Source organism: Podospora bellae-mahoneyi, chromosome 2, assembly GCF_035222275.1.
Source record: "Podospora bellae-mahoneyi strain CBS 112042 chromosome 2, whole genome shotgun sequence".
NCBI lineage: Eukaryota > Fungi > Ascomycota > Sordariomycetes > Sordariales > Podosporaceae > Podospora > Podospora bellae-mahoneyi.
Genome location: NC_085881.1, coordinates 4,235,195 through 4,257,108, shown reverse-complemented (window position 1 = coordinate 4,257,108; position 21,914 = coordinate 4,235,195). Strand labels below are relative to the sequence as shown.

At 51.8% G+C, this 21,914-nt stretch overlaps 11 protein-coding genes across 11 annotated transcripts; 3 read left to right on the top strand and 8 right to left on the bottom strand.

Annotated features, from left to right (window-relative positions):
• The first annotated feature begins 55 nt into the window (after window positions 1-55).
• On the top strand, window positions 56-2,736 carry QC761_211720 (uncharacterized protein). The gene is made up of 4 exons (XM_062876905.1): window positions 56-1,345; window positions 1,405-1,458; window positions 1,517-2,272; window positions 2,333-2,736. Exons 1-4 carry the CDS (start codon window positions 1,120-1,122, stop codon window positions 2,434-2,436), a joined length of 1,140 nt encoding a protein of 379 aa, XP_062735549.1. The 5' UTR covers window positions 56-1,119; the 3' UTR covers window positions 2,437-2,736.
• Window positions 2,737-3,128: 392 nt separating this feature from the next.
• TIM22 (Mitochondrial import inner membrane translocase subunit tim22) lies at window positions 3,129-3,861 on the bottom strand (the record flags this gene model as incomplete). Its single annotated transcript, XM_062876904.1, has 3 exons — window positions 3,129-3,512; window positions 3,576-3,671; window positions 3,736-3,861. The coding sequence occupies 3 exons, from the start codon at window positions 3,859-3,861 to the stop codon at window positions 3,129-3,131; spliced, it is 606 nt and encodes a 201-aa protein (XP_062735548.1).
• Window positions 3,862-4,220: 359 nt separating this feature from the next.
• On the bottom strand, window positions 4,221-5,715 carry QC761_211700 (uncharacterized protein). Its single transcript, XM_062876903.1, has 3 exons — window positions 4,823-5,715; window positions 4,424-4,754; window positions 4,221-4,358 (listed from the first exon to the last, which is right to left on the bottom strand). Exons 1-3 carry the CDS (start codon window positions 5,508-5,510, stop codon window positions 4,331-4,333), a joined length of 1,047 nt encoding a protein of 348 aa, XP_062735547.1. The 5' UTR covers window positions 5,511-5,715; the 3' UTR covers window positions 4,221-4,330.
• Window positions 5,716-6,230: 515 nt separating this feature from the next.
• On the bottom strand, window positions 6,231-6,565 carry QC761_0044130 (uncharacterized protein; the record flags this gene model as incomplete). The annotated part of the gene is made up of 2 exons (XM_062872391.1): window positions 6,231-6,333; window positions 6,387-6,565. The coding sequence occupies 2 exons, from the start codon at window positions 6,563-6,565 to the stop codon at window positions 6,309-6,311; spliced, it is 204 nt and encodes a 67-aa protein (XP_062735546.1). The 3' UTR covers window positions 6,231-6,308.
• Window positions 6,566-6,643: 78 nt separating this feature from the next.
• Window positions 6,644-7,581, bottom strand: RPL28 (60S ribosomal protein L28; the record flags this gene model as incomplete). The annotated part of the gene is made up of 8 exons (XM_062876902.1): window positions 6,644-6,747; window positions 6,805-6,972; window positions 7,038-7,073; window positions 7,207-7,234; window positions 7,296-7,350; window positions 7,409-7,425; window positions 7,488-7,526; window positions 7,579-7,581. 8 exons carry the CDS (start codon window positions 7,579-7,581, stop codon window positions 6,644-6,646), a joined length of 450 nt encoding a protein of 149 aa, XP_062735545.1.
• A 508-nt stretch (window positions 7,582-8,089) lies between these two features.
• QC761_211680 (uncharacterized protein) lies at window positions 8,090-8,680 on the bottom strand (the record flags this gene model as incomplete). The annotated part of the gene is made up of 2 exons (XM_062876901.1): window positions 8,433-8,680; window positions 8,090-8,374 (listed from the first exon to the last, which is right to left on the bottom strand). The coding sequence occupies exons 1-2, from the start codon at window positions 8,583-8,585 to the stop codon at window positions 8,090-8,092; spliced, it is 438 nt and encodes a 145-aa protein (XP_062735544.1). The 5' UTR covers window positions 8,586-8,680.
• Window positions 8,681-8,907: 227 nt separating this feature from the next.
• ECM16 (putative ATP-dependent RNA helicase DHR1) lies at window positions 8,908-12,594 on the top strand (the record flags this gene model as incomplete). Its single annotated transcript, XM_062876900.1, has 1 exon — window positions 8,908-12,594. One exon carries the CDS (start codon window positions 8,908-8,910, stop codon window positions 12,592-12,594), a length of 3,687 nt encoding a protein of 1,228 aa, XP_062735543.1.
• A 2,635-nt stretch (window positions 12,595-15,229) lies between these two features.
• Window positions 15,230-16,725, bottom strand: QC761_211652 (uncharacterized protein; the record flags this gene model as incomplete). The annotated part of the gene is made up of 2 exons (XM_062876899.1): window positions 15,230-16,334; window positions 16,696-16,725. The coding sequence occupies 2 exons, from the start codon at window positions 16,723-16,725 to the stop codon at window positions 15,843-15,845; spliced, it is 522 nt and encodes a 173-aa protein (XP_062735542.1). The 3' UTR covers window positions 15,230-15,842.
• Window positions 16,726-16,922: 197 nt separating this feature from the next.
• MED6 (Mediator of RNA polymerase II transcription subunit 6) lies at window positions 16,923-17,936 on the bottom strand (the record flags this gene model as incomplete). Its single annotated transcript, XM_062876898.1, has 2 exons — window positions 16,923-17,426; window positions 17,502-17,936. The coding sequence occupies 2 exons, from the start codon at window positions 17,934-17,936 to the stop codon at window positions 16,923-16,925; spliced, it is 939 nt and encodes a 312-aa protein (XP_062735541.1).
• A 405-nt stretch (window positions 17,937-18,341) lies between these two features.
• Window positions 18,342-19,157, top strand: QC761_211640 (uncharacterized protein; the record flags this gene model as incomplete). The annotated part of the gene is made up of 1 exon (XM_062876897.1): window positions 18,342-19,157. One exon carries the CDS (start codon window positions 18,342-18,344, stop codon window positions 19,155-19,157), a length of 816 nt encoding a protein of 271 aa, XP_062735540.1.
• A 155-nt stretch (window positions 19,158-19,312) lies between these two features.
• Window positions 19,313-21,839, bottom strand: FDH1_2 (formate dehydrogenase (NAD+); the record flags this gene model as incomplete). The annotated part of the gene is made up of 6 exons (XM_062876896.1): window positions 21,685-21,839; window positions 21,000-21,612; window positions 20,802-20,849; window positions 20,380-20,534; window positions 19,735-20,279; window positions 19,313-19,683 (listed from the first exon to the last, which is right to left on the bottom strand). The coding sequence occupies exons 2-6, from the start codon at window positions 21,000-21,002 to the stop codon at window positions 19,313-19,315; spliced, it is 1,122 nt and encodes a 373-aa protein (XP_062735539.1). The 5' UTR covers window positions 21,003-21,612; window positions 21,685-21,839.
• Window positions 21,840-21,914: the final 75 nt, after the last annotated feature.

Below are 21,914 nucleotides of genomic sequence, written 5' to 3'. Positions count from 1 at the left end.
CAAGGTCCTTGTGGGTGTGGGAGAGGGGATATTAAGCATAAGGTAGGTAAGGTAGGCTTTGTTGTGTGACATTGGGGGAAAACTGACTGCTTGGACTTGATTTGTGTGATTTGATAGCGATTTACTCTGTCGTGTGGTTGGTCATGTGGAGCAGAGGGGCGGGTTTATGTCGCGTACTTAAACCCGATATCTCATACCATCGGAAATAAAATGTAGTGTTCTCCGAAGGCTCGTCACTGTCTAGATGGGTAATCGAAGGCTGGGTAGCAAAAAAGCTTGTTGTTGCTGGTTTGGTGGTTGTGCCGCTCTGCTAATCAGGCAGATTCCTGTCATATACTCGGCCGATCCCACGGATGGAGGCCTATTGCTCTTTCTGCATTGTTGATTAACCGCTACCATATGATAACTTATCGAAAGAACGGATACACGGCAATAACTCACTTTTCTGCAAAGTAAAAAGACCGTTGTGGCGCAGCCAGATGTTGTTGGCAGTCAAGTTTCGTGGTAAAATGGCACCCTAATGCTTCAATGTGAGGATCTTGTGCTTTGCGTTTGCTCACCCACCCAACTTGGGGACTTTTCGTCACTTGGGCGGTTCGGCCGTCTGTGGTTAGCAGTATGAGAGAGCATGGTAGGTGCTTGCCCAAAACTGAATATGGTTCACTAACCTGTTGGGAACGTGTGTCCTTGGTATGGTGTGAGTGGGGACCACGGACGATGGATACGGATTTGGAGGTGATGATGGGAGGGATTCGTTCCTGGCATGATAATTTCTGTGGTTTAATTCATGGGGGGAAGGAGCGGAATACGGAATACGGGGTTTGGGGGGGTGGGTGAGGTAGATACCTTACCTATGGTATAATAACTCGTGTCGTTGCTTTCCCCCTGTCGATCTGTTGACGACGCCTTCTTTCTCGTGTTTTTTTCTCTGTGTGGGGAGTTTCAACATCAGGCGAAGAAGTGAATTGCATCCTCAAACTTCGACAGGTGTTTGTCTTTCTTTTGAACAGAATACCAACACACAAAGACTCCACTTTTGGGTGGTTGGGAGTCATAGCCGGTCTCTTTTGGTTTCGATTGTTTGATGCACTTCGGAGGTATTGAGGAAGACTTGAGAAGATGTCATACGGCGAGAAGGAACCCTCCTTTTGGAGCCCGAGGACGTGGACGAGAAGGGCGTGGCTGATCTTTGCGACGGTGATTATCATCATTGTCATTGTTGTGGTGGCAACTGTGGTGGGAGTGAATGCGACGAGGAATAACAACAACAATGGGAGTGACGAGCTGTCCTTCATTGATGCGCATCCAAATTATACCAAGTTGGACTACCAGTTGGTAGAGACATGTGAGTTGTGCTTAGACTCGGGATTGCCTATTTAGGGCGGGTTACTGACCAAGTAATAGACCTGCCATCAAACTTTTTTGAAAAGTTCACCTATTTCAACACTTACGATCCTTGTAAGTTTTAGCTGCTGAGAGTCTTGTTTGAAGAGCTCTATACTGACAATATCACCAGCCCATGGTTTCGTACACTACGTCTCACCTGGGGATGCCGATCTCTACAACCTCACCACCGCCAACCAAGACACCATCAACATCCGGGTCGACACTTCTCGTGACAATGCCACCACTGGGAGACACTCCGTCCGTCTGGAATCCAACCGCCAGTACGAATCTGGTCTTTTCATCTTTGACGTCAAGCACACCCCCGTGGGATGCGGTACCTGGCCTGCCCTTTGGCTCACCGATCCTTCGCCTGGCGCCTGGCCGGCCAACGGAGAGATTGACATCATGGAGTCGGTAAACCAGGGCACAGACGGCAATCTTGTTGCGCTTCACACCGCAGAGGGCTGCAACGTGAAGCGCGTCCGCAGGGAACTGACCGGCACCATCGGGGCAGAGGACTGCTGGAATGAAACCAACCACAACGAAGGTTGCACAGTCAAAGGCCCCAAGAACACATTTGGGTCCGAGTTCAATGCCGTCGGAGGAGGTGTGGTAGCGTTGGAATGGAGACAGGAGGGGATCAGAAGTTGGATCTGGCCCAGAAGCGACATCCCCGCTGACATCAACCTTGACGTTGCTGCTCTTGGACAAGGCAGTCGGGGCGTGACAGCAAAGCCGGACCCCAGCAGCTGGGGACTGCCTTTGGCGGACTTTCCCAACACGAGGTGCGACATGGAGCAGCACTTTAGGAACCAGAGCTTGATTGTCAATATCAATATCTGCGGTGACTTCATCACGGAGGATATCTGGAACGGGAGCGGCTGCGGTAAGTCAAGAAGAAGCTCTCTTTTTCCAAGACAATGAAGCTCACTAGATGAAACCACAGCTCGTGATGGTATGACCTGCACGGATTTCATCGCCCACAACCCGCAGGCTTTTGCGGATGCATTCTGGGAGTTTGGATCGTGGCAGGTGTGGGAGGCTAGGTAATCTGGCGTCGATTTGAAGGAGGAAATGCGGGAGCAGGTTAGGGAGGAGTAATGATGGAAGCAAGGAAATGATAATATGATACTCATGATGGTTCTGGTATGCTCAAGGACGGGAATTCCGTTAGGTTTATTTACCTAGGATATTTTAGATATTTTTTACGTGCCGTGGTGCGAGATCATTTTGGACGGAATGATAGAGGGCAATTCCCCTGAAGACTGTCATGGATAAGGACCCCTTTTCTGCTGGTAACAAAGGCGTAGTCATAAGTGCCGGTCAGTTCGTAGTCGACATTCTCCACGCCTCATAATTTGCATATATATGCAGACAAAAATGAAAACCAAGTGGAGTGTTTTCGTCCTCCTCCCTAGATTCCTGCTCGAAGTGACCACAGACATGGTATATCGCTTTCCTTCGACCAACCCACGTCCAGCTAGCCCAACATGTCTATACAGCCTCCCGCGCCCCTTTTTTACCCCTTTCTAGATCCAAAAACCAGAGGCCACGACAACAGCCTCCCATGAGAAACAAAGCCAAACCGCCAACGCCAATGCCATGAGACATGAACTATTACAAACACAGACCCCCCTTCCCAACCATATAATACAGCCTCCCTCTTCTTTTTTTTCACCTTCCTCTTCCAGCACACACCTTCCATTATCCACCACAGCCTCTACATACCCAGATAGAACCAATCAGTCCTCATCCTTGGGCATCCTCATCCAAGCATCAATCGCGGCACTGAAAGCCGCAAAACCCGCACACCCAATCGCGGCCGCCTGGGGCCCACCATTCCTGGCAAGAATCCCCCCCGTCAGACAACCCGCCGCTACACCGTTGGCTAAGTCATTCTTTGCTCTTAACCCTTCAATGCCGCACTCGATGCCGCTGAAGAGGGCGCCTACTTGGCCAAAGTTTTTGGCGGTGGACCAGGACCGGGCGCCCATGTCTTTGAAGCCATGGGCGAGCTGCTTGCGGAGGGGGAGGGTGGAGATGTCGACGGGGGGTTTTATGCCTGGGATTGCGGGCTGGCCGGGGGTGCCGGTTTGTGGGGAGTGGTAGGGGGTGTCGTAGGCCATCTATGATGGGAGAATGGTGGATTAGTGAGAGAATTGGGGAGAGTGGGAGACGGGGGTGCGTACGGAGGCCATGAACATGCCGAATACACCCCCAAGGGCGAAACCTGCGCCGCCGGACATGACGGTTTTGGCGTAGCAGGATTCCATGAGATTTTGGAGCTGTGGGAGATGGGGTTAGCTATAAGGTGTGCGGAGAAGAGTCCAGTTATGAGGAGGTGCCTGCCATCTTCACGTTTGGATCACCCTGGGGCATGGGCATTGGTGGTGTCGTTGACGACCCTGATCCTCCCGCCGAGGGGAAACCACCTGCGCCGGGGAACCCGCCCGCACCGCCGCCTGGGAAGTTCATTGATGTGGTTGTGTCTGGGTGGCCTGTTGAGGGAGAGGTGGGATAAAGAGGAAAGAAATCGGTCTCCGGACTCGTCGGTCGTCAGATCGGGCACCGGTAAGAGGGAGCGAGTGTCGTCGGCGTCGTCAAATCGGAGGTGGGTTGGCCTGGCAGGGATCTTGAAGGGTCGTTATCGGGGCAATCGTCAGACCAAAAGTTGCTTATCGGCGAGAAATATTTCTGCAGGCCTTTACCGCTTTCCGGAATTGGATGGGTGAATGCGTATCATTACGCATTGTTACAGGTATCTTACCTTATCACTTACAAGTCTATCAGGGCATTGTCGCTTGAACAACTAGACAGTTTGATTCAACTCCATTGATTTCTATGTATGTTGTTGATGTGTTGCTATTTCATGAGTATCAATCACAATCAACAATGAACTACGTGTTCTGATACCCCCAAAATTAGGTGCCATCCGCTTTCCTCCTCAGAAGATAGCCAGCGCGTTAATCGGACTGCTCACCCACATCAGTTTCGACTCTCGCAAACAGCCAATGGTGCTCAAAACCTATAAACTCACCTAGCCAAAGCGCCGGGCAGGTTGATAACCTCGCTCGTCAAAAAAAAACTCCATCGCTTCTGCCTCTTGGCCTCTGCAGCAAGCGCCTCCAGATCGAACAACTCGCCCATCGGACAGCCCCAACCAGCGAGCAACACCTCATGCATGGTGAAGTTTGCCCTCGCCGGATAAGCTTCCACACCCGGCATATCACCCGCCACAGCAGAAAAGTTGTCCCAGAGGAACTTCATCATGGGAAGACTCTGTTCCAAACCCGAAGCGCTGATCGAACCAGCACGCTGCAGAGCCAGGATCTCCTCGCGGGTCTTGTTGTTGAAGCCGACAGTCCACCCTTTTCTCATGTAAGCAACTGATACATGACTTAGGTAGGATACTCAATTTCAGTCGGGGGAAACATACCAGACCTCACAATCAAAATATCCCCAAACCTAACCTTCGTCCCCTGCCACTTCAACACAGCCCTCACATCCTCCAGCGAAATCCCACTCGTCTCCCCCACAAACGGATCAAACCTCTTGAACCTCTCCTCCGGATTTCTCCCTTCTAACTGCTTCAGCCTCCAACTGTGAAAATCAACCAACACCCCCCGTCCGACGATCCCCCTTTCCGACCAGACATGTATGCTATTCCTAGTTCCGTTCCCCTCCCCCAAAACATCCCCATCCTCAACCCCGTTGTAAAACTTCCTCTCTTGTATATAAGGAAAATGCCTTAAACTATCCCAGTGACTGCTCACCTGGGAGTTATAATCCCACACCTCGTCGTAGTACGGCCCCGCGGGGTAGATCCTGTGTCCGAAATTCCCGCGGTTGATGAAGGATTCGTTGCCTTGGGCGTTCATCGCCCAGTTGAGACTCACTCTCACGCCTGTCTTGATCTCTGTCTTTGAGGCAGCTGCCACGATGGCTGGGGAGAGGCGGTTGAGGGTGCCGAGTTCGTCGTTGGGGCCGTAGAGGCCCCATGCGGAGAGGTAAGGGGCCGGGGGGTTGAGGGGGAGGGAAGAGAAGTGGGGGATGCCGTTGGAGTTTAGTTTTGGTGGTTTGGCGGTGGAAAGGGGGAGGAGGAAAAGGAGGGGGAGGATAAGCATGGTGGTGCGGTGCTGTGTGGTGTCTAAGGGACAGCGGGGGGGAGATAACTTAGTGTAAGTGAGTTGTGAAGGGGTGTGAGTGCATATGAAGAAACGATAGAACACCACCAAGGATAAAAAGTAGAATAGCAGAACATATATATACCCGTCAGTACGTATGCGAAACCCACCGAAACACCATCCAGCCTCGCGATGTACTACCCCGAGAGCAGATCGTAAGCGGGGTGAGCTCTTCAAACTCCAAACAACACGGGCTGTCCTCCACGGCCTATACCGAATGTCTACCCTGTGCGACCGATTGTGTCTTTTCTCATGCATGGCGTAGATGCTCAGATTCATCAGCATGCACCTATCGCCGAATGATTTGTCTTCATAGAACCCATCTCAGGACCTATGGCCTCACGGATGCTCTCCCGCGGATATGCTGACTCAACATCCCACTGCCGGCAACGCCATCATGCACCACGGCTGACAGTCCGATCCATGGTGATAAATACGTGCTCGGTCGTGGCGCTCCTGAGTGCGAGCGTCGCTTTCTCGGCATTTGTAAAATGCCACGATAATATCGGAAGTTTGTGGTACAGATTATGTGCGGGTTACTTGGTAGAGGTTAGTAGCACAAAGCATCCAAGTACCAAGCAAAAGACTGTCGTATGTTGGCATTTGATGACCTGATATGAAGACTCGGTACCGCTCAGTTCAGCCAATGATGGATTCAGTGGGCGGTGGTAATTGTGTGACTGCTGCAAGAGAAAGCGCGGAGTGCCGCTGTATTAAGCAAGACGACGGAATTATCTATCAAGGGTCCAAAACACAAAGGCAGCTAGATGGATCAAAACATGTTCGTAACTCAGCAGGAGATGTCATTGTTCGCACCTCGATACGGAGTAACATGAACGGTCGAGGGACCGAGGGGCCGGAAGATGCAAATCAAACATCCCATTCCCAAAATGCTGCAATATCTGGAGGTGTGTATCTTCATCACCCCAGGAACCAACCAGGACGCCGGGACCTAGCTCGTAGCTGAACGTTTCAACGCCCGATCCGTATGCCATTGGGTTCACTATCCGGTATTTCCCTTGTGACCGAAAATGTCAAATCGCTGCCTTTATTTTCCCAAACCCGTTTCCTATTTAAGCGACGAGCTCGATAACACCACCAGCCTCAACAATCTTGCGCTCAGCCTCGGCGCTGACGTACCGGGCACGGACAACGACGGGGATCTCGGGGAGACGGCCTGGGGACAGAGTTAGCCCACGCATTCCTCCTCAAAAAGAACTTCCAGATCACTCACCCTTGCCGAGGAGCTTGGCGTAGCCGTTGGCGAGGAGGTCGATGACGGGGGCAGAGTCGGTCTTGGCGCCGCTGACGTACTTGTCGCGGGTCTCAAGGGGGACGAGAGACCAGAGCTTCTCGATGTTGATGGTAGGAGCCCACTCGTGGTTGCGGAGAAGGTGGAAGTCTATCCAAACGGTCAATTCCTAATTCTTTCACTTCAAGCCGTTATCGATCGCGGGGGAAACGTACGTCTCATGCCGACCTTTCCGAAGTAACCGGGATGGTCTGATTCCAGTCGTTAGCATTTGTCAAGTGTCGTTGTCGCGGGGCAGCATGGTGCTTGAAGCGTGAAGCCAGAGTCTTCTCCAGTTTTCCCGCCATCAAACCCCATCCAATCCCCAGGGCGATGGTTTCGTACACTTATCAAGGTTGGTGCGGTGGTGGTGCTTTTCGTCGAGTTAGCCCATGTCCTGTCTCCATCCAAACTTCGAGATGATTTCGTCGTACCTGACCACCGGCCATACCACGACCACCCGGGTGCTTTCTGTGCTTGCCGACGCGACTGGAAAATTATTCGTCAATGTAAATTCGTTGCGGTCGGCCGATTGATCGTTACATACCCCTTACCGGCGGACACCTGGAGAGCACACAGTCAGTAATCAATTCAAACAGCATTTCCGGTGGGCGGGGAGAACGTACATGGCCGCGGTGCTTTCTTGTCTTGGAAAACCGGGTAGGCTGCGATAGTCAGCATCTTCTCCTCATGAGACAGCGATTGCGGTGGGCATACCATGGTGGCTGCTGGTTAGTGACGATGTCCGGAATTCGTCGACGGTGATGCTCTTCGCAAAGAGCTATTTCGGGTCCCGCCGTAGATTTTAGGGCTGGGTATTTTTTTTGGTGGGCACAGGACCTGAGAGCCAGCACCGGATTTTTGCCGGTGCGTGCAGCTGTAAAGTGGGCCCGCCAGTCTGCCCTGAAATCTTGGCGCAAGGGCAAAGGTTAGGTTTTGTGGGGCAGTTGGGGCTTCGCTGAGCCGGGTTAGGGTTGCTCTGAGTGAGGTCTTGGCCGAGATCTCGAACTTATCTTGAACATGGTCTGAACCAGAGATACGCTTCACTTGGCCAAGTTGTGTGAATTACGACGCTTCGATTCAATGTCCCCATATCATGTCATTTGGCTCTAGTAATACATCAGCCTAGAGCTCCAGAAGTTCGCTACATGGGGAAAGAACGGCCCTGCAGAAACCCATGACAACACTCTCCATCTTTGGATACCAATTGGGCCCATTCTCTTCGTCCTCAGATAACCTGTAGCACCAACTCGAGAAAGTCAAAAAACGCTTCGCCTCCTCCATCCACCTTCTCCAATCCCAACCCTAACAAGAGGGTTCTCTTCTCATCTGGGTTACGCAGAGCCAAATGGCTTGCGATCTGAGTGGCGTACAGATGGCCCATCGTCTCCCTATCAGAATCACCGCCGCCAAGTAATGTGCTGGGTGTCAGGTGTGCTGAAGGCAGAGTGCTTGAGCCAGGAAGAGCCATATCGATAGACGCTGAGGATGGTGCTGAGAGTGGTACTGACACCTTTTCGAACGTGAGTGATATATTGGAATAAGGGTTTATGTATCATCGGTTGGCTTACCCATTGGGCAAGGCGGCCACCTTGAGACACGGTGAGCATGATCTTGTCTGAGAAGCTGGTTGCTTCCACTTCGGTTGGGACACCGTTGATGATTCCAGTAGCAGTCTTCGAGGGGGCAGGAAAGGGCTCCTGCTGAATATATGTGCCGTCCATGTTGAAGATACTAAGATCAGTTGTTTACTGCCGCCGTTGATGAGCCTTGGACGAAAGCCTTAGTCTTAAAGTCTTCTAACTGGCAAACATCTCCAACGTTCTCATTCACTCTATATGGCTGCATGGTGTCGTACACTGTCAGATGCACTGTGATGCCTGGCCCCACTCTTCCATGTGGGGTGGGCGCTTAGCTCCAGAATTCTGCCGGGCGGACAAGATTTGTCTCGAAATCTCAAAGAAGGATTGAGAATTTCCACTGTGGTCTGAACAGATCCAAGTCGCCAAAACACACATTACGGGAGCTGGTTTCCGGGCGACAAAGATGGCCGTCAAGAAATTTGTCCCACGTCAGCGCAAGCGGAAGCATCTTGAGCGCCAACGCGCCGAGGAGAGAGCTACTCTCGACACAGAGCTCGATGCAGATTCCAATGTTGTTGAGATCACCCCGGCGCAGCAGGCTGAGGCCGAGGAGAAGAGGAAACAGTTGCGCGAGTCACTAAAGCCCGACGGCACCAAGGTCACTGGGAAAAAGGCCAAACGTCTAGAGAAGTACATCGAAAGCAAGTTGAAGAAGGATGAGAACCGAGAGCTCCTCAAGAAACTCGAGGCCAACAAGATCGACACCAGTTTATTCAGCAGTGCCAAGTCAATTGGTCAAGTTAAGGAGACCAAGAAGCAAGCCATCCGCCGCGTTCTCAGGGAGAAGGATGCCGGTCTCGGCGTGGATAAGTCAGACTTGACGCTGCTCTACCAGAAGCGCAATGTTAAGAAGGGGGAGGTCCCACAACATCGGCAACCGGAGGAATCCGACGAGTCTGAGGAGGAAGGACCCAGGACGACACAGCAGGGCACCAGCGCCAAGCAAGATCAACCACAGTCCTCTACAACCGCGGCAGCTCCTACCACATCGGCAGTCGGCTCTGGTCTGAAACGGCCACTCGAGATCGACGACTCTGGCCGCCCAGTGCTTGCAAAGAGACAAAAGAGAGGCGGTGTGAAGTCGAAGTTCTCATTAGCTGCGCCTGTCGTTCACGAAGAATCAGTATCTGATGAATTTGGCGGGTTCAGTTCCGCTGATGAAGAGGAGTCGGGTGAGGAGGATGAGGACGAGTCTGATGTTGGTGGGTCGGAGAAAAGTGAAGAGCAGTCGGATGAGGACATGAGTGATGCTGGCAGTAGAGAGGACGAAGAGGAAGAGGATGACGACGAAGAGAGTTCTGAAGAGGGGTCCGGCTCGGAGGACGAAGAAGACGAGGAGTCTATGAAAGAGCGGCGGAAAGAAAGATCATCTGCTTTCAAGGCTTGGGCACACCAGCAACGAAACGAAGCTCTGGGATACACACCAACAACTTCCACTATACTCGAAATGCCCAGACCAGAAAACTTCCAGCCCCGCCCATTAGAGCAAGAGCCACTACCGATTGAGTTGCAGCCAACAACCAATGTCACCAGAAAGTCGCATGCCGTCACCGTCACAAGGAACCCTGAGATTGAGGAGGCTCGTTTCAAGCTTCCTGTCGTGGCTGAGGAGCAGAAGATTATGGAGGCCATTCACAACAACGACGTAGTCGTCATCTGTGGTGCCACTGGCTCGGGAAAGACAACACAACTGCCACAGTTTTTGTTTGAGGCTGGCTACGGTGACCAGAAGGGTCCCACTCCTGGCATGATTGGCGTCACCCAGCCGAGACGTGTGGCTGCTGTCAGTATGTCGAAACGGGTTGGTCAGGAGATGGGAGACTTTTCCAAGGTCGTCGCCTACCAGATTCGGTTCGAGGGCACCGTCGATCCCAACACAGCCATCAAGTTCATGACTGATGGTGTTCTCCTCCGAGAGGCGGCCCAGGATTTTGCACTTCGCAAGTACTCTTCCATTATCATCGATGAAGCCCACGAGAGAAGTGTCAACACCGATATCCTCATCGCAATGCTCAGCCGAGTGGTCAAGCTGAGAGCTGAGCTGGCCAAGGAAGACCCCACAACAAAGCCTTTGAAGCTGATCATCATGTCTGCCACTTTACGTGTTGAAGAATTTACACAAAATACCGCGCTCTTTGAGACTCCGCCACGAGTTATCGACGTGGAGGGCCGTCAACACGAGGTCACCATCCACTTCGCCAAGAAGACACGGCACGACTATGTCGAGGACGCCTTTCGCAAAATCAGCAGAGGTCATCGAAAGCTGCCACCAGGTGGCATGCTTGTGTTTCTCACTGGCCAAGGCGAGATCATCCAACTCAGCAAGCGTCTGAAGGCTGCTTTTGGCGGTGGCATGAACACTGCATCTGGGCCCAAGGTCAAGATTTCAGCCAAGGAAGCTCCTATCGAGGCTGAGGATATCGAATTTGGTGATATCGATGACAGAGCGGTTCACGATATGGATGAAGGCGAGATTTCCGACGAGGAAGAAGAGGAGAAGGAATTCGACATTGAGGATGAGGAGTCTGGTACAGGACCAAGAAAGATGCATATCTTGCCCTTGTACTCGATGCTTCCGACAAAAGAGCAGATGAAGGTCTTCGAGCCACCCCCGGACGGCTCGCGATTGGTCATCTTGTCGACAAACGTTGCAGAGACCAGTTTGACTATTCCTGGTATTCGGTATGTCTTCGACTGTGGCAGATCCAAGGAGCGCCGGTATGACCCTGTGAGCAACGTCCAGAGCTTCCAGATCGATTGGATCAGCAAGGCAAGTGCGCAACAACGTGCCGGTCGTGCCGGTCGTACTGGCCCTGGCCATTGCTGGAGGCTGTACTCGTCTGCGATTTACGAAAGGGACTTCCCTCTCTTTGCCGACCCAGAGCTGCTCCGCATGCCCATCGAGGGCGTCGTTCTACAACTGAAGGCCATGAACTTGCAACACGTCGTCAACTTTCCATTCCCGACACCCCCAGAGCGAGAAAGCCTGGTAAAGGCTGAGAAGCTTTTGACCTACCTTTCAGCCATCACACCTGAGGGGCAGATCACGCCAACAGGCTCGACCATGTCCATTTTCCCCTTGTCACCTCGCTTCTCACGCATCCTGTTGGTTGGACACCTTCACGGCTGCCTGCCATATACCATTGCTCTGGTTGCCGCCCTGTCTGCTGGTGAGATTTTCATCAACGAACACCAAGCCATTCCAGCATTAGAGGAGAGCACCGAAGACTTTCGTACCAATGAAGAGGTGATCGCCGAGGAAAAGCGAGCGAGAGTTCGTCAAGCATATAATGCTGTCCACAAGAACTTTTGCTACCTCGACGACAAGAGTGACGCCATCAAGCTGCTCCAGGTTGTAGGAGAGTTTGCCCATGAGCCCACAGAAGCCTGGTGCGAAAGCCACTTTGTGCGGTTCAAGATCCTAAAGGAAATTCGGCAGCTGCAATTCCAGATCGCGGATCTCCTGAGGACCAACATTCCACAACACGCCAATTTCAAGCTTGAGGAGAAACTGGACCCTCCTTCTGCTACACAGGTCCAAGCTCTCAAGCAAATGATTGCCGCAGGCTTCATTGATCAAGTCGCTATCAGGGCTGACAAGGCTCCCAACCCGCCTGAGACGTCCAGGAAACCACGTCGTGCGATTGATGTTCCATACATCCCTCTCATCCCGCTTGAGGGTGATCAAAAGGTTGAGGATCCTCTTGACAGGCTGGTATACATACATCCAACTTCTCCTCTTGCTCATCTCAGCACTGCCGAATGCCCCGAGTACATCTGCTATGCCTACCTCCAGAAGGCTGGCAACACAGGCGCAGACGGTGAGAAGAAGGTCAAGACGAGGATGCATGCTTTGACGGACTTGACAGCAGGCCAGATCGCTTCTCTAGCCAAGGGTACGCCACTTCTCACGTATGGCAAGCCCATCAAAGAGGTCAAGGGCTCTGAAAGTGCCGATGGCAAGACGAAGGAGGTTTGGGTGATCCCATATCTTCGGGCTGAGGGCGGCGCTGGAGGGCTGGGATGGCCATTGCCAGCAAGAAGAGTGACACAGCGCAAGGTTCCTGGGAAGGGTTGGATTGTTGAGTAATAATGACTTATGATACACTTATATAGCGATAGGATAACTCTTAATTTGAGATGGTATTTGTTGTCATCCGCGGTCCCCCGCTGGAAGTCGTGTTGTAGGTAAGTTTTGATTCCTTTCTTCTCTCGTTTTTGGCTGGCTGGCTGGCGGCAAGGAGTTCACTTGCGCTGTTGGTCATGCTATTGCTCTATGATGCATTTCTCGAAAGAGGCTGTTTATGAAATCTTTTGATGATTACACTTAACACCATACATTGTTCTATTTCTGAGGCAACTCAAACCCTTTATTCTTTCTTCGTCATTGGCGTTGGGCAGGTTGGCTAACTGGGCGATAGTTGATATGGAGTTTGCAATGGTTTGGGCTGTTTATTAAGGTAAATATTCATACTACAATCTTCCTTCATCCCGTCTGCCATGATGTACTTCTCTCACGAGGCTGTTTATGAAATCTTTTTAATGATTACATTTATCACCTATACATTGTTCTATTTCTGATTACACCATCAACTCCCAACTCATCTGCTTCTGCCTAACCTGGAACACATTGGCTAACCTGGAGTAGTTTGATACCTACGAGTTGAACGTCTCTCGTGTTTCAGCCGCGAGTTCATGTGCTGGTTCTTTGGTACGTAACAATCCTTCTTCGATCTTCACACTGTCACCATGATGCATTTCTCTTACGAGGCTGTTTATGAGATCTTTTTTGATGATTTACATACACCTATACATTGTTCTATTTCTGATCGGACACACTCGAAACACTTTTCTCTTTTCATGCGCTTCACTGCACAGTGACTAACCTGTCAACAGTAACACAGCCCGTCTCTTGACCATGACCACTGAGGTCCACCACCTTCTCGTCCGCCATAGTATGTCACACTCCCCGACACACACTCTTTTTTATTGGTCCACATGATGCATATTCTCTCACGAGGCTGTATATGAGTAATTTACCATGATTACATTCATCACCTATACATTGTTCTATTTCTGATCATGACACTATTTACTTCCTCCTTTTCTACTCTGATTCGAGTCTGGGCCAAGCTAACACGATTCGAGGCACTGCTCATTCGGCCAGGTCATCAACTCAACGATAATCAACTGGGGTATATCCTTAACAATGGTACGTTTCTTTCATCTTCTGCTGCCCCCATCTCCACTATGATGAATTACTCAAAAGAGGCTGTTTATGAGTTATGTCTTACCATGATTATAACCACATCACCTACATTGTTCTATTTCTGACACCCCATCTTCCCCTTGCATTCACCTCATTTCATCACTCTGGTCTGTCTGTGTTCCTAACACTTGCCCAGTATCTCGTCAGATAGACATCGTGTATTCCACACAGTCAACTCAATAGCTCCCCCCCAGCAAAGGTACGTTCCCACCCCCCAGCGGTTTTAACTTCGGTCAAATGATGAATTCTCGCAAGAGAGGCTGTTTATGAGTTATACCTACCATGATTATAACCAATCACCTACATTGTTCTTTTTCTGAATGACCACTCCGCATATTTCCAGCTGTTACTCTGTTTCAAATATCGCAACTTTTGGATAATGGTGCTAACTGCCTAGCGTCAGAATACAATATGAGTATCATTGCGAGGGAAAATAAGTAGATTATATGAGTACCATTGTCTTCAACAGTATTGTTCTTTGCCTATATTTTGTGGTTCTTGTGTCTGTTGTTTTACAATGCTGGTCTCTGCTCTACCTGATAGTTGAAGGGGAAAGATGTGGACTGTTATCTGAAAGATTAGCCCGAGAAGTGTCGACATGTTGCTTTGCTTCGCAGTCTAAAGTTTCTCAAGATAGCAAAAGGTCCTGGCACCGGACCTGGCCAGTCAGGAAAGAATAGAATGCTCCGCCTCAGAAGGTGTAAGTGATCTTCGTCGTCTCCAAGGTGCTCAGTTTTTGTCTTCCTCCAACCTCTCTTCTCCAGCCCCATCTTGGTTTTCTTAATTCCCCCAAACTGGGCAGTGAAGGAGGCACCTATCCAACAAACCTGCAAGCCCTGCGCGGCAATATCAACTTTATATTCGCCTGACGAATAAGGAAAAAAGAACGAAGTCCGTCAAGTGGGATGAGTCTCAAAATATCCCCCTCCCCACACACACGCACACACACACACACAAACCAAATTACCTCCACATCAGCACCATCAAGTCCACCATCATTACACACTTCCCTCGTCTCCCTTGTCGGACATTTTAGATAAAAAAGTAGACACACACTGCAACAAGACATCAAAACCTTGTATAATAGTCATTACGCCTTCAAAGATAATTGAACAAGTATCAAACATATAGTAACAGCCCTTTAAGATAGTTAACAGGTCTTAGACTGATCAAGAGGTGTCTGTGTAGAAAAAGAGAAATCCACAAGAGTTGCCACATAACGCAAAGACCTTGGAAAGAAAATCAACACGCCTCCAAAAATGGTCAACATGTATTATTAATTCGTTTCTATTCCCAATTTGATTCTCCGCTACATACATCCCCTCTTCTACGAAAAAATCCCACTCTCTTCCCCCCCCTCCCCCTTCCATAAATCCAACCGCCATGAAAGCCTCCCTCCGCACCCTCAACTCCTCCCACCTCCTCTCCCTCTCCTTTTTCTCTCCCCTCACCTCCTCCCTCGTCCAAACCTGCGCCTTCCTCTTCTCCTTCGTTTTCGATCCAAATCACAATCCTTTTCGCTCGACCCCCAATCAACCGGTGATGCCACATCCACCGTAAAACAGGCAGCTCCTCTGTGTCCGCATCAGGGTACTCGTCCTTTACATCACGCACGGGCGGCCTCGCAAACACTTTATCCGCCATATCGTCCAGAGGGTTTCCAGATAACTGCAGCAATTTTTCCCTGTCTCTCTCATCTTGTGACCTCTCAAACCAATCACGTGCATACCACCAATTGTCGTGTTCATACTTTGCCCAGTCCTGGTAGTCCAGGTTAGGGGGGAGTAAAAAGCGGTCAAGATGCCTTCCCATCTCTTCCACCAACCTGAAGTTCTAGAACCAGGCTCTTTTGACGCCCCTCTTGTCGCCCTCGGCCGCCAAACCTTCAAAGTGCCAGGTCTTGATGCAATCGTAAGCATACATGTCTTTCTGCATCCTTCCCACTGTGGGCTCGCCCTCTCGGCCCGTGAATTCAAAACAAAGAAACGCATCAGAGAGCACGTAGGTCGTGAATTGGTTACGCCGAGCGTAACTAGCATCATCCGTCATCGGCCACGTCGTCAGCCTTTTCATCCTGTTGTCCATGAGCATAGTAAAAAGTACTTGATGGCTAATAGCTTCAAAACCGGGAGGCCACTTGCACCAGTTGGGCGCGAATCCATGTTCAGGAGGCCCACCAGGTCCTTAGTGACTAGGTTCAGTGGGTCCCTCGCCCATAGAAGATAGATACACACTCGTGCCGCTCTTCGAGCTTGTCTCCAGAATCTGTACCCAGTGTTGTTGTCCGGTTTAGGGTCGTCAAAATACCAATAGGGATGGCCAAGCGCATCCATTCTGTTGCGAGCAAGATTCCAACCGGGATCGAAAGGATTGAAGATTTTGCCAGGAGGCCGAAGAGGCCCGCCTGGAAGATCAAGGTAACCTTCTTCCCAAGGGCAGGCAAGTCTCACTTCACGGTCATCCCGCACCGCCCTGAAAACATGGGCCAGTCTTCCTGGATTGGAGGTTACAGAACCGGAGCCCTCCCTAGAATCGGCGTTTTCCTCGGAAGCGGCATCTTCCTCGTGACCGGAGCCCTCCTCAGAATCAGGGTCCTTCTCAGAGCCGGCATCTTCCTCGTGACCTGAGAACTCCCCGTGGCCTGAGTCCTTCTCAGGGTCAGCGACCTCCTCAGAGCTGACATCCTTTTTCGAATCGGTATCCTCCCCAGAGCTGGCGTCCTTCTCAAAAGCAGGGTCCTTCTCAAAAGCAGGGTCCTTCTCAAAAGCAGGGTCCTTCTCAAAAGCAGGGTCCTTATCAATAAATAGGATCCTTCGCGGAACTGGAGCCCGAAAAGAGAGGTGGGTGGTCATCATCCTCGGGGGTGTAGAGGGGTTCATTTTTCTGGTTCGCTGACTGCGTCTGGTTATTGGGCTGACTGACCTGAGAGCTTGCCCCAGGCTGTGAGCTCATATTGGGAACTTGAAGATTTCCCTGGAAATCCTGATTGCTGGCCGCAAATTGTTGATGGCTGGTTTGGGGGGGGAGGATTCTGAGCAGAGTCTGAATTGTGCCCTGAATCAGTGCCACTCCCATCTCTCAATTGTTCAACACTTTCACCTGGCTTCTCCTCTCGAGAGCCCTTTGAGGAAGGCATAATTCCCATTACTCTATGACGGGGTAACAGCAGCTTTGCTGCTCTTCCTCCTCTTGAGCTTCCCCGGACCGCCCGGAATTTTGGGGCTTTTGGTCTCCTTGCCCGTGGGTTTTGATGTGAGAGGACTGTCGGCCACTTTGGTGTTGATTGTCGGGAGCTTGACTGGTAATGGCTTGGCAGCCGCAGCCGCAGAGAGGTTAACTTTGGCTCTGCCGGTGGAGGAGAGGTGAAATTCGCCCGGCCGTCCGGTGATGGGGTTCTCATCCATGTACTGATCGCCGTATTGCTCATGAAGATAGAGAGCTTTTTCAAAGTCGCGGGTTGTGGGGAGACCGATGTCGCTCTGTTGTCCTGAACCTTGAGATTGTTGCTGAGCAGAGGCCGTGATAGCTTTGACAGAATTGGAGCCTGCCGTGGTAGTGGAGGGTTGGTTGTAGACACGGCCAGTTGCAGGAGACCAGGCTTGGACGGAAGCTGAAGACGGAAGAATATTGCTGAGGAAGTTGGAGATGGTTGCCTGTACATCGCAATCACAATGATTAGCATCGTGTCGAGGCCTAGCAGGCAGCCGAAAGAAGATCAGCAAACTTACGAGTCGAGCGCTCATAATGTCAGCAAAGCTGGGAGCCATGTGAATATGCTCTCCAACAATATAGTATACCGAGTGGACAGCGATCTCATCCTCCTCACCCTCTCTTCTCTTGCGGCGTGTCTGTTTGTTGATTACCCAGACGCCAGTTCCCGCGCCGGGGCCTGTCTCGGCTGGCTCCTGGGCAACGATGAACTCGAGGCCAGACATGGTGCGCAAGCGGCCCTCAAAAGCCTCTCGGGTGGCCAGGAATTGCATCATGTTAGGATTGTTGAGACCCTGCTGGAAGAGAACCTCATTGTTGGAGGTCTTGTCGTAAAAGGGCGAGGTAGCGAAGTAGTAGAGCACACTGTTGTTGTGGATGCCCCCCTCGAACTCGACTGGGCCGGTGAAGCGGATCTCATCCAGAGGATCGCTCCTGGAGGAGGTGGTTGCCATTGTGCACTGCCGCTTAGAATTTTGCTTGTGATGATAGAAGGTAAGCTACTCGTCCAAGTAGGAGAAGAAGGGGGAGATTGTTGTCGGTCACGGGAGGTTGGTCGAGAAGATGGTTATAAAGTTTCGAGTTTCAATCAGCAGAAGAAGAGAGCTCCAGAAAGTGAACAGCGGCGGGCAGCTCCCCTGCAGTCCCGATGCCCCGCAGACCCCTGCCACCTTCCAGAACGTTGGGTAAGTGGGGCAGCCTGCAAGCCCCCAGGATGCACATTCTTGGCACCTTCCCCAGTTCAACGACTTTCTGACGTCGCGACTTCCTTCCTGTCAACATTCACAAACATCCAACCCCGGAAGTTGCGACCTTCTAACCATCTATCTCCCCCACCAACAACCCTGCAACTATCTGCCATGGACCTCCTCTCCACAGTTCGCAAAACCGGCTCCCGCGGCGGCGTCAACTTCTCCTGGGACGAAGTAGCCACCTCGGCCCACAGAGAAAACTACCTAGGCCACTCCCTCAAAGCCCCCGTGGGCCGTTGGGCCAAAGGCAGAGACCTCAACTGGTATGCCAAAGCCGACGCCACCGCCGCCGACTCGAACGAGACAGAGGAAGAGAGAGCAGCCCGCGAGCGCCGCGATGAGATTCGCAAGATCAAGGAGGCCGAGGAGGACGCGATTGCACTGGCTCTAGGGCTACCTCCCCCGGTGAGGAATGCCAGCGGGGCGAATGCGGTGGAGGTACCGGCAGATGGCCCATCGGCGAGGGTAGTCAAGGGGCCTGCGAGGGCACCTATGTATGAGGAGGAGGAGGAGGAGGAGGATAAGAAGGGGTCAGAGGCGCCGCGAGACAAGGGTGACAGGGAACACAGACATCGGCACCGGCATCGCGATAGAGACGAGGACTCGGAAAGACGACACAGGAGGAGACACAGGAGCCGGGATGGTCATCGTGATCGCAGTCGCAGCAGGGAACGAAGACGGGACAGGCCAGACGGGGAAGACAGAGAGCGAAGACACCGCCGGAGGAGTCGCAGCCCAGAACGCGACAATGATCGACACAGCCGTAGCCACAGATCAAGACAAGACGACAATGATGGACCTAGATTCACCCGCGAATCCGGCCAGCGCAGACACCGAAGTAGAAGTCGAAGCCGGAGCAGAGATAGGCACGAAAGGTCCAGGCACCACGATCGCCGGCGCAGCAGAAGTCGGGGCCGGCGCTGAGTATTCACAGCTTATCTTCACAGGAATCGGTCCCATATGTGAATTAACGATATCATATTCTTCATATCTCATAAAAAGCCGCAGTCAGCCACCTGTGTGAGGCTTCCAACTCCCGTGCTTGCTAAAAATCCCATTCGCCGCCCTCAACAGCCACTTTACGCACCAGCGACATCCTTCTTGACAAGCTTGGCCCGCTCACCATAAGCCTTGGTGGCATAATCACCGCCGTGTACAATCAGATCCTCAGGCTTGTAGTCGAACTTGCCCGACAGGTAGCTCTCCAAGATGGACTTGGTGCCGAGAGCGTACCTCTTCTGGGCATCGAGCGAAGTACCAGACATGTGGGGGACCATGGCGTTGCCACCACCAAAGGGGTTCTTGGCCGTCCGCAGTACGTGGTCGGCAGGAGCGGGCTGGGGGAACCAGACATCACCGCCATAGCCGCGGAGGTGGCCAGACTTGAGCGCCTCGGCGACGTCCTCCTTGACGACAATGGCGCCACGGGCAGTGTTGACGAGCCATGAGCCTATCATCTGTTAGCTATCACTTTCTTGGTCCTGACATCAGAAAAACATACCAGGCTTCATCTTGGCAATCAAATCCTTGTTAAACAATCCCTTGGTCTTCTCGTGAAGAGGGCAGTTGATTGTGACAACATCACACTGCGCAAGCATCTCCTCGAGCGAGTCCACCCTGCGGCAGCCAATCTCCTTCTCCTTCTCAGGGCTCAGAGGCTGGTAGTCGTAGTAGAGAAGCTCCTTGCAGTCAAACGCCTTGAGGCGGCGGAGCACACGCTCACCGATGCGGCCAACAGCCACGGTACCGACGACCTTGTCCTCGAGATCAAACTCATTCTTGGCCGCCTCGGCAACATCCCAACGACCTTGCTCAATCATCTCGTGAGCGGGGACGAAATTCCTGACAAGAACAAGGATGGTCATGACGACGTGCTCGGCAACGGAAACAACGTTGGAGCCGGTGACTTCGGCAACCGTGATACCGCCGTTGGTCTTGTTGGCGGCGTTGAGGTCGACATGGTCGGAGCCAATGCCGGCCGTGATGGCGAGCTTGAGCTTCTTTGCCTTGGCGAGGCGCTCGGCGGTGAGGTAGCCGGGATGGAATCTGTTTTTTGTATCAAAGCATCAACATCTTGTGCGGCTCATCAGACCCCCTTTTTTTTGGTGTGTGTGAGAGAGAGAGAGAGAAAGAGAGAGAAACATACGGAGTAGTAATGATAACCTCGGCGTCGACCAACTCCTTGTCAAAAGTAGAGTTCTCCCCCTCCTTGTCAGAAGTCGTCACCAGAGTGTGGCCCTGGTCCTCGAGCCACTTGCGGATTCCGAGCTCGTTCTCGGTGGTGCCTAGGAGGCCAGGGACCTATTTTTGTGTTCCGTCAGCCTTCGACTCCCTTTACACCCCACATGCCACCGGCGCCGAACACACGGCACGGGATGGGGTATCCCGCCATTGCATGTCTGCCCCACTTCCCCGAATGTATGCCGAGACCACTCTAAGGTAGGTGTGGTGTGCTTCCCCAGATTGAACCACCAGACCCCGCATTTGCCATTCCTCCATACTGCGAAAGTTGAGAAGAGGAGAGGAGAGGGTAAGGAAAGGAAGGAAGGAAAGGGGCGGTTTAGTTACCTCCTCAGCGTGCCTCCCACCATCGTACAGAACGGCAAGTACTTTGACCTTTTCACGTTGCGTCGTTAGCAGGCGGGTTTGTTGGAAGAGAAGCCGAGTAGCAGCGGGACGAGGGATCGAAAGGGAGGATCGTAGTAGGGAAGGGAGGAGGGCAGAAGAAGATGAAGAACGAGAGGCCAGACGGGGGAGGAAGAATACCATTTTGACTTGTTACCGTTGAAGAAGAAGTGTGTGGAATAGAAGTTGAATGAACCAAGAGTACCGGCAGGTCGAGGATCAAACGGGAGGGCGGGAGAGGAGTTGATCTCTTTATATAGATTCTGAGATGGTTGGACTCGGCGAGGCGGGAGTTGTAAAGGACGGGACGGGACGTACGATGTATATCTGTTGCGTGTAAGTGGTGGTACTGTTACCTTGACGCAGAACAAGCACCGAGGAGTAATTGAATTGAGATTGAAGAAAGAATGAGCAAGAGAAGGGGGTTGATATTTTGAGAAGAGGAAAGAAGCAGCGAGTATTTATGCATCCAAGTGATTGCCCCCCTTTCTCTAGCCATTAGCAGTTCGATTAGTTAGTTCGTGATCATATGCCATGCCTTTCTCCTCCTCCTCTTCGCTCTCAGCAAAACCGATCGTGTATCACGTTCGATCGACTCCCGAAGCGACCTCTAACGGTCATTCCCCTCATCTTGGAAAGGAAGAAAGGAAGGCGGTTGGTTGGAGGGAAAAAACAAGGGATTCGGGAATGTGGAACAGAACCAGACAACGCCCCCAATTCATACAGTTGATGATGGTATTTGCCAATCGGTTTCCTATTCGTCAATGGACGGGTGGATGAATTGGGGGAATGTCACACGCTTGAAAACTAGGAGGACTGGACTTACTGTGTACACCCGAAGGAAGAACCTCGACTCAACCGTTGAATGTTGAGTATCTCTCATCCAGAGTATGAAATCAGTACCAGAGCAACAGGCAAAGCACTCTGAAAAGGATTCAATGACGATAAGATTGAGAGCCGAGGTCAACCTCTAGGCCATACATCGATCATTGGTGTAGTTCGCCGTTTGACCCTCCGATCCGATGCCCAATTCACACAGACCATCCCGTCACCTCA

Excerpts from the sequence above, each read along its gene's own strand:
- QC761_211720 (XM_062876905.1), top strand. The coding sequence starts at position 1,120 with ATGTCATACGGCGAGAAGGAACCCTCCTTTTGGAGCCCGAGGACGTGG. Across the intron at positions 1,346-1,404 it reads CTACCAGTTGGTAGAGACAT|ACCTGCCATCAAACTTTTTT; the intron begins GTGAGTTGTGCT and ends ACCAAGTAATAG. Across the intron at positions 2,273-2,332 it reads CTGGAACGGGAGCGGCTGCG|CTCGTGATGGTATGACCTGC; the intron begins GTAAGTCAAGAA and ends ATGAAACCACAG.
- QC761_211700 (XM_062876903.1), bottom strand. The coding sequence starts at position 5,510 with ATGCTTATCCTCCCCCTCCTTTTCCTCCTCCCCCTTTCCACCGCCAAA. Across the intron at positions 4,755-4,822 it reads TATTTTGATTGTGAGGTCTG|GGTGGACTGTCGGCTTCAAC; the intron begins GTATGTTTCCCC and ends ACATGAGAAAAG. Across the intron at positions 4,359-4,423 it reads CTGCCCGGCGCTTTGGCTAG|TCCGATTAACGCGCTGGCTA; the intron begins GTGAGTTTATAG and ends GTGGGTGAGCAG.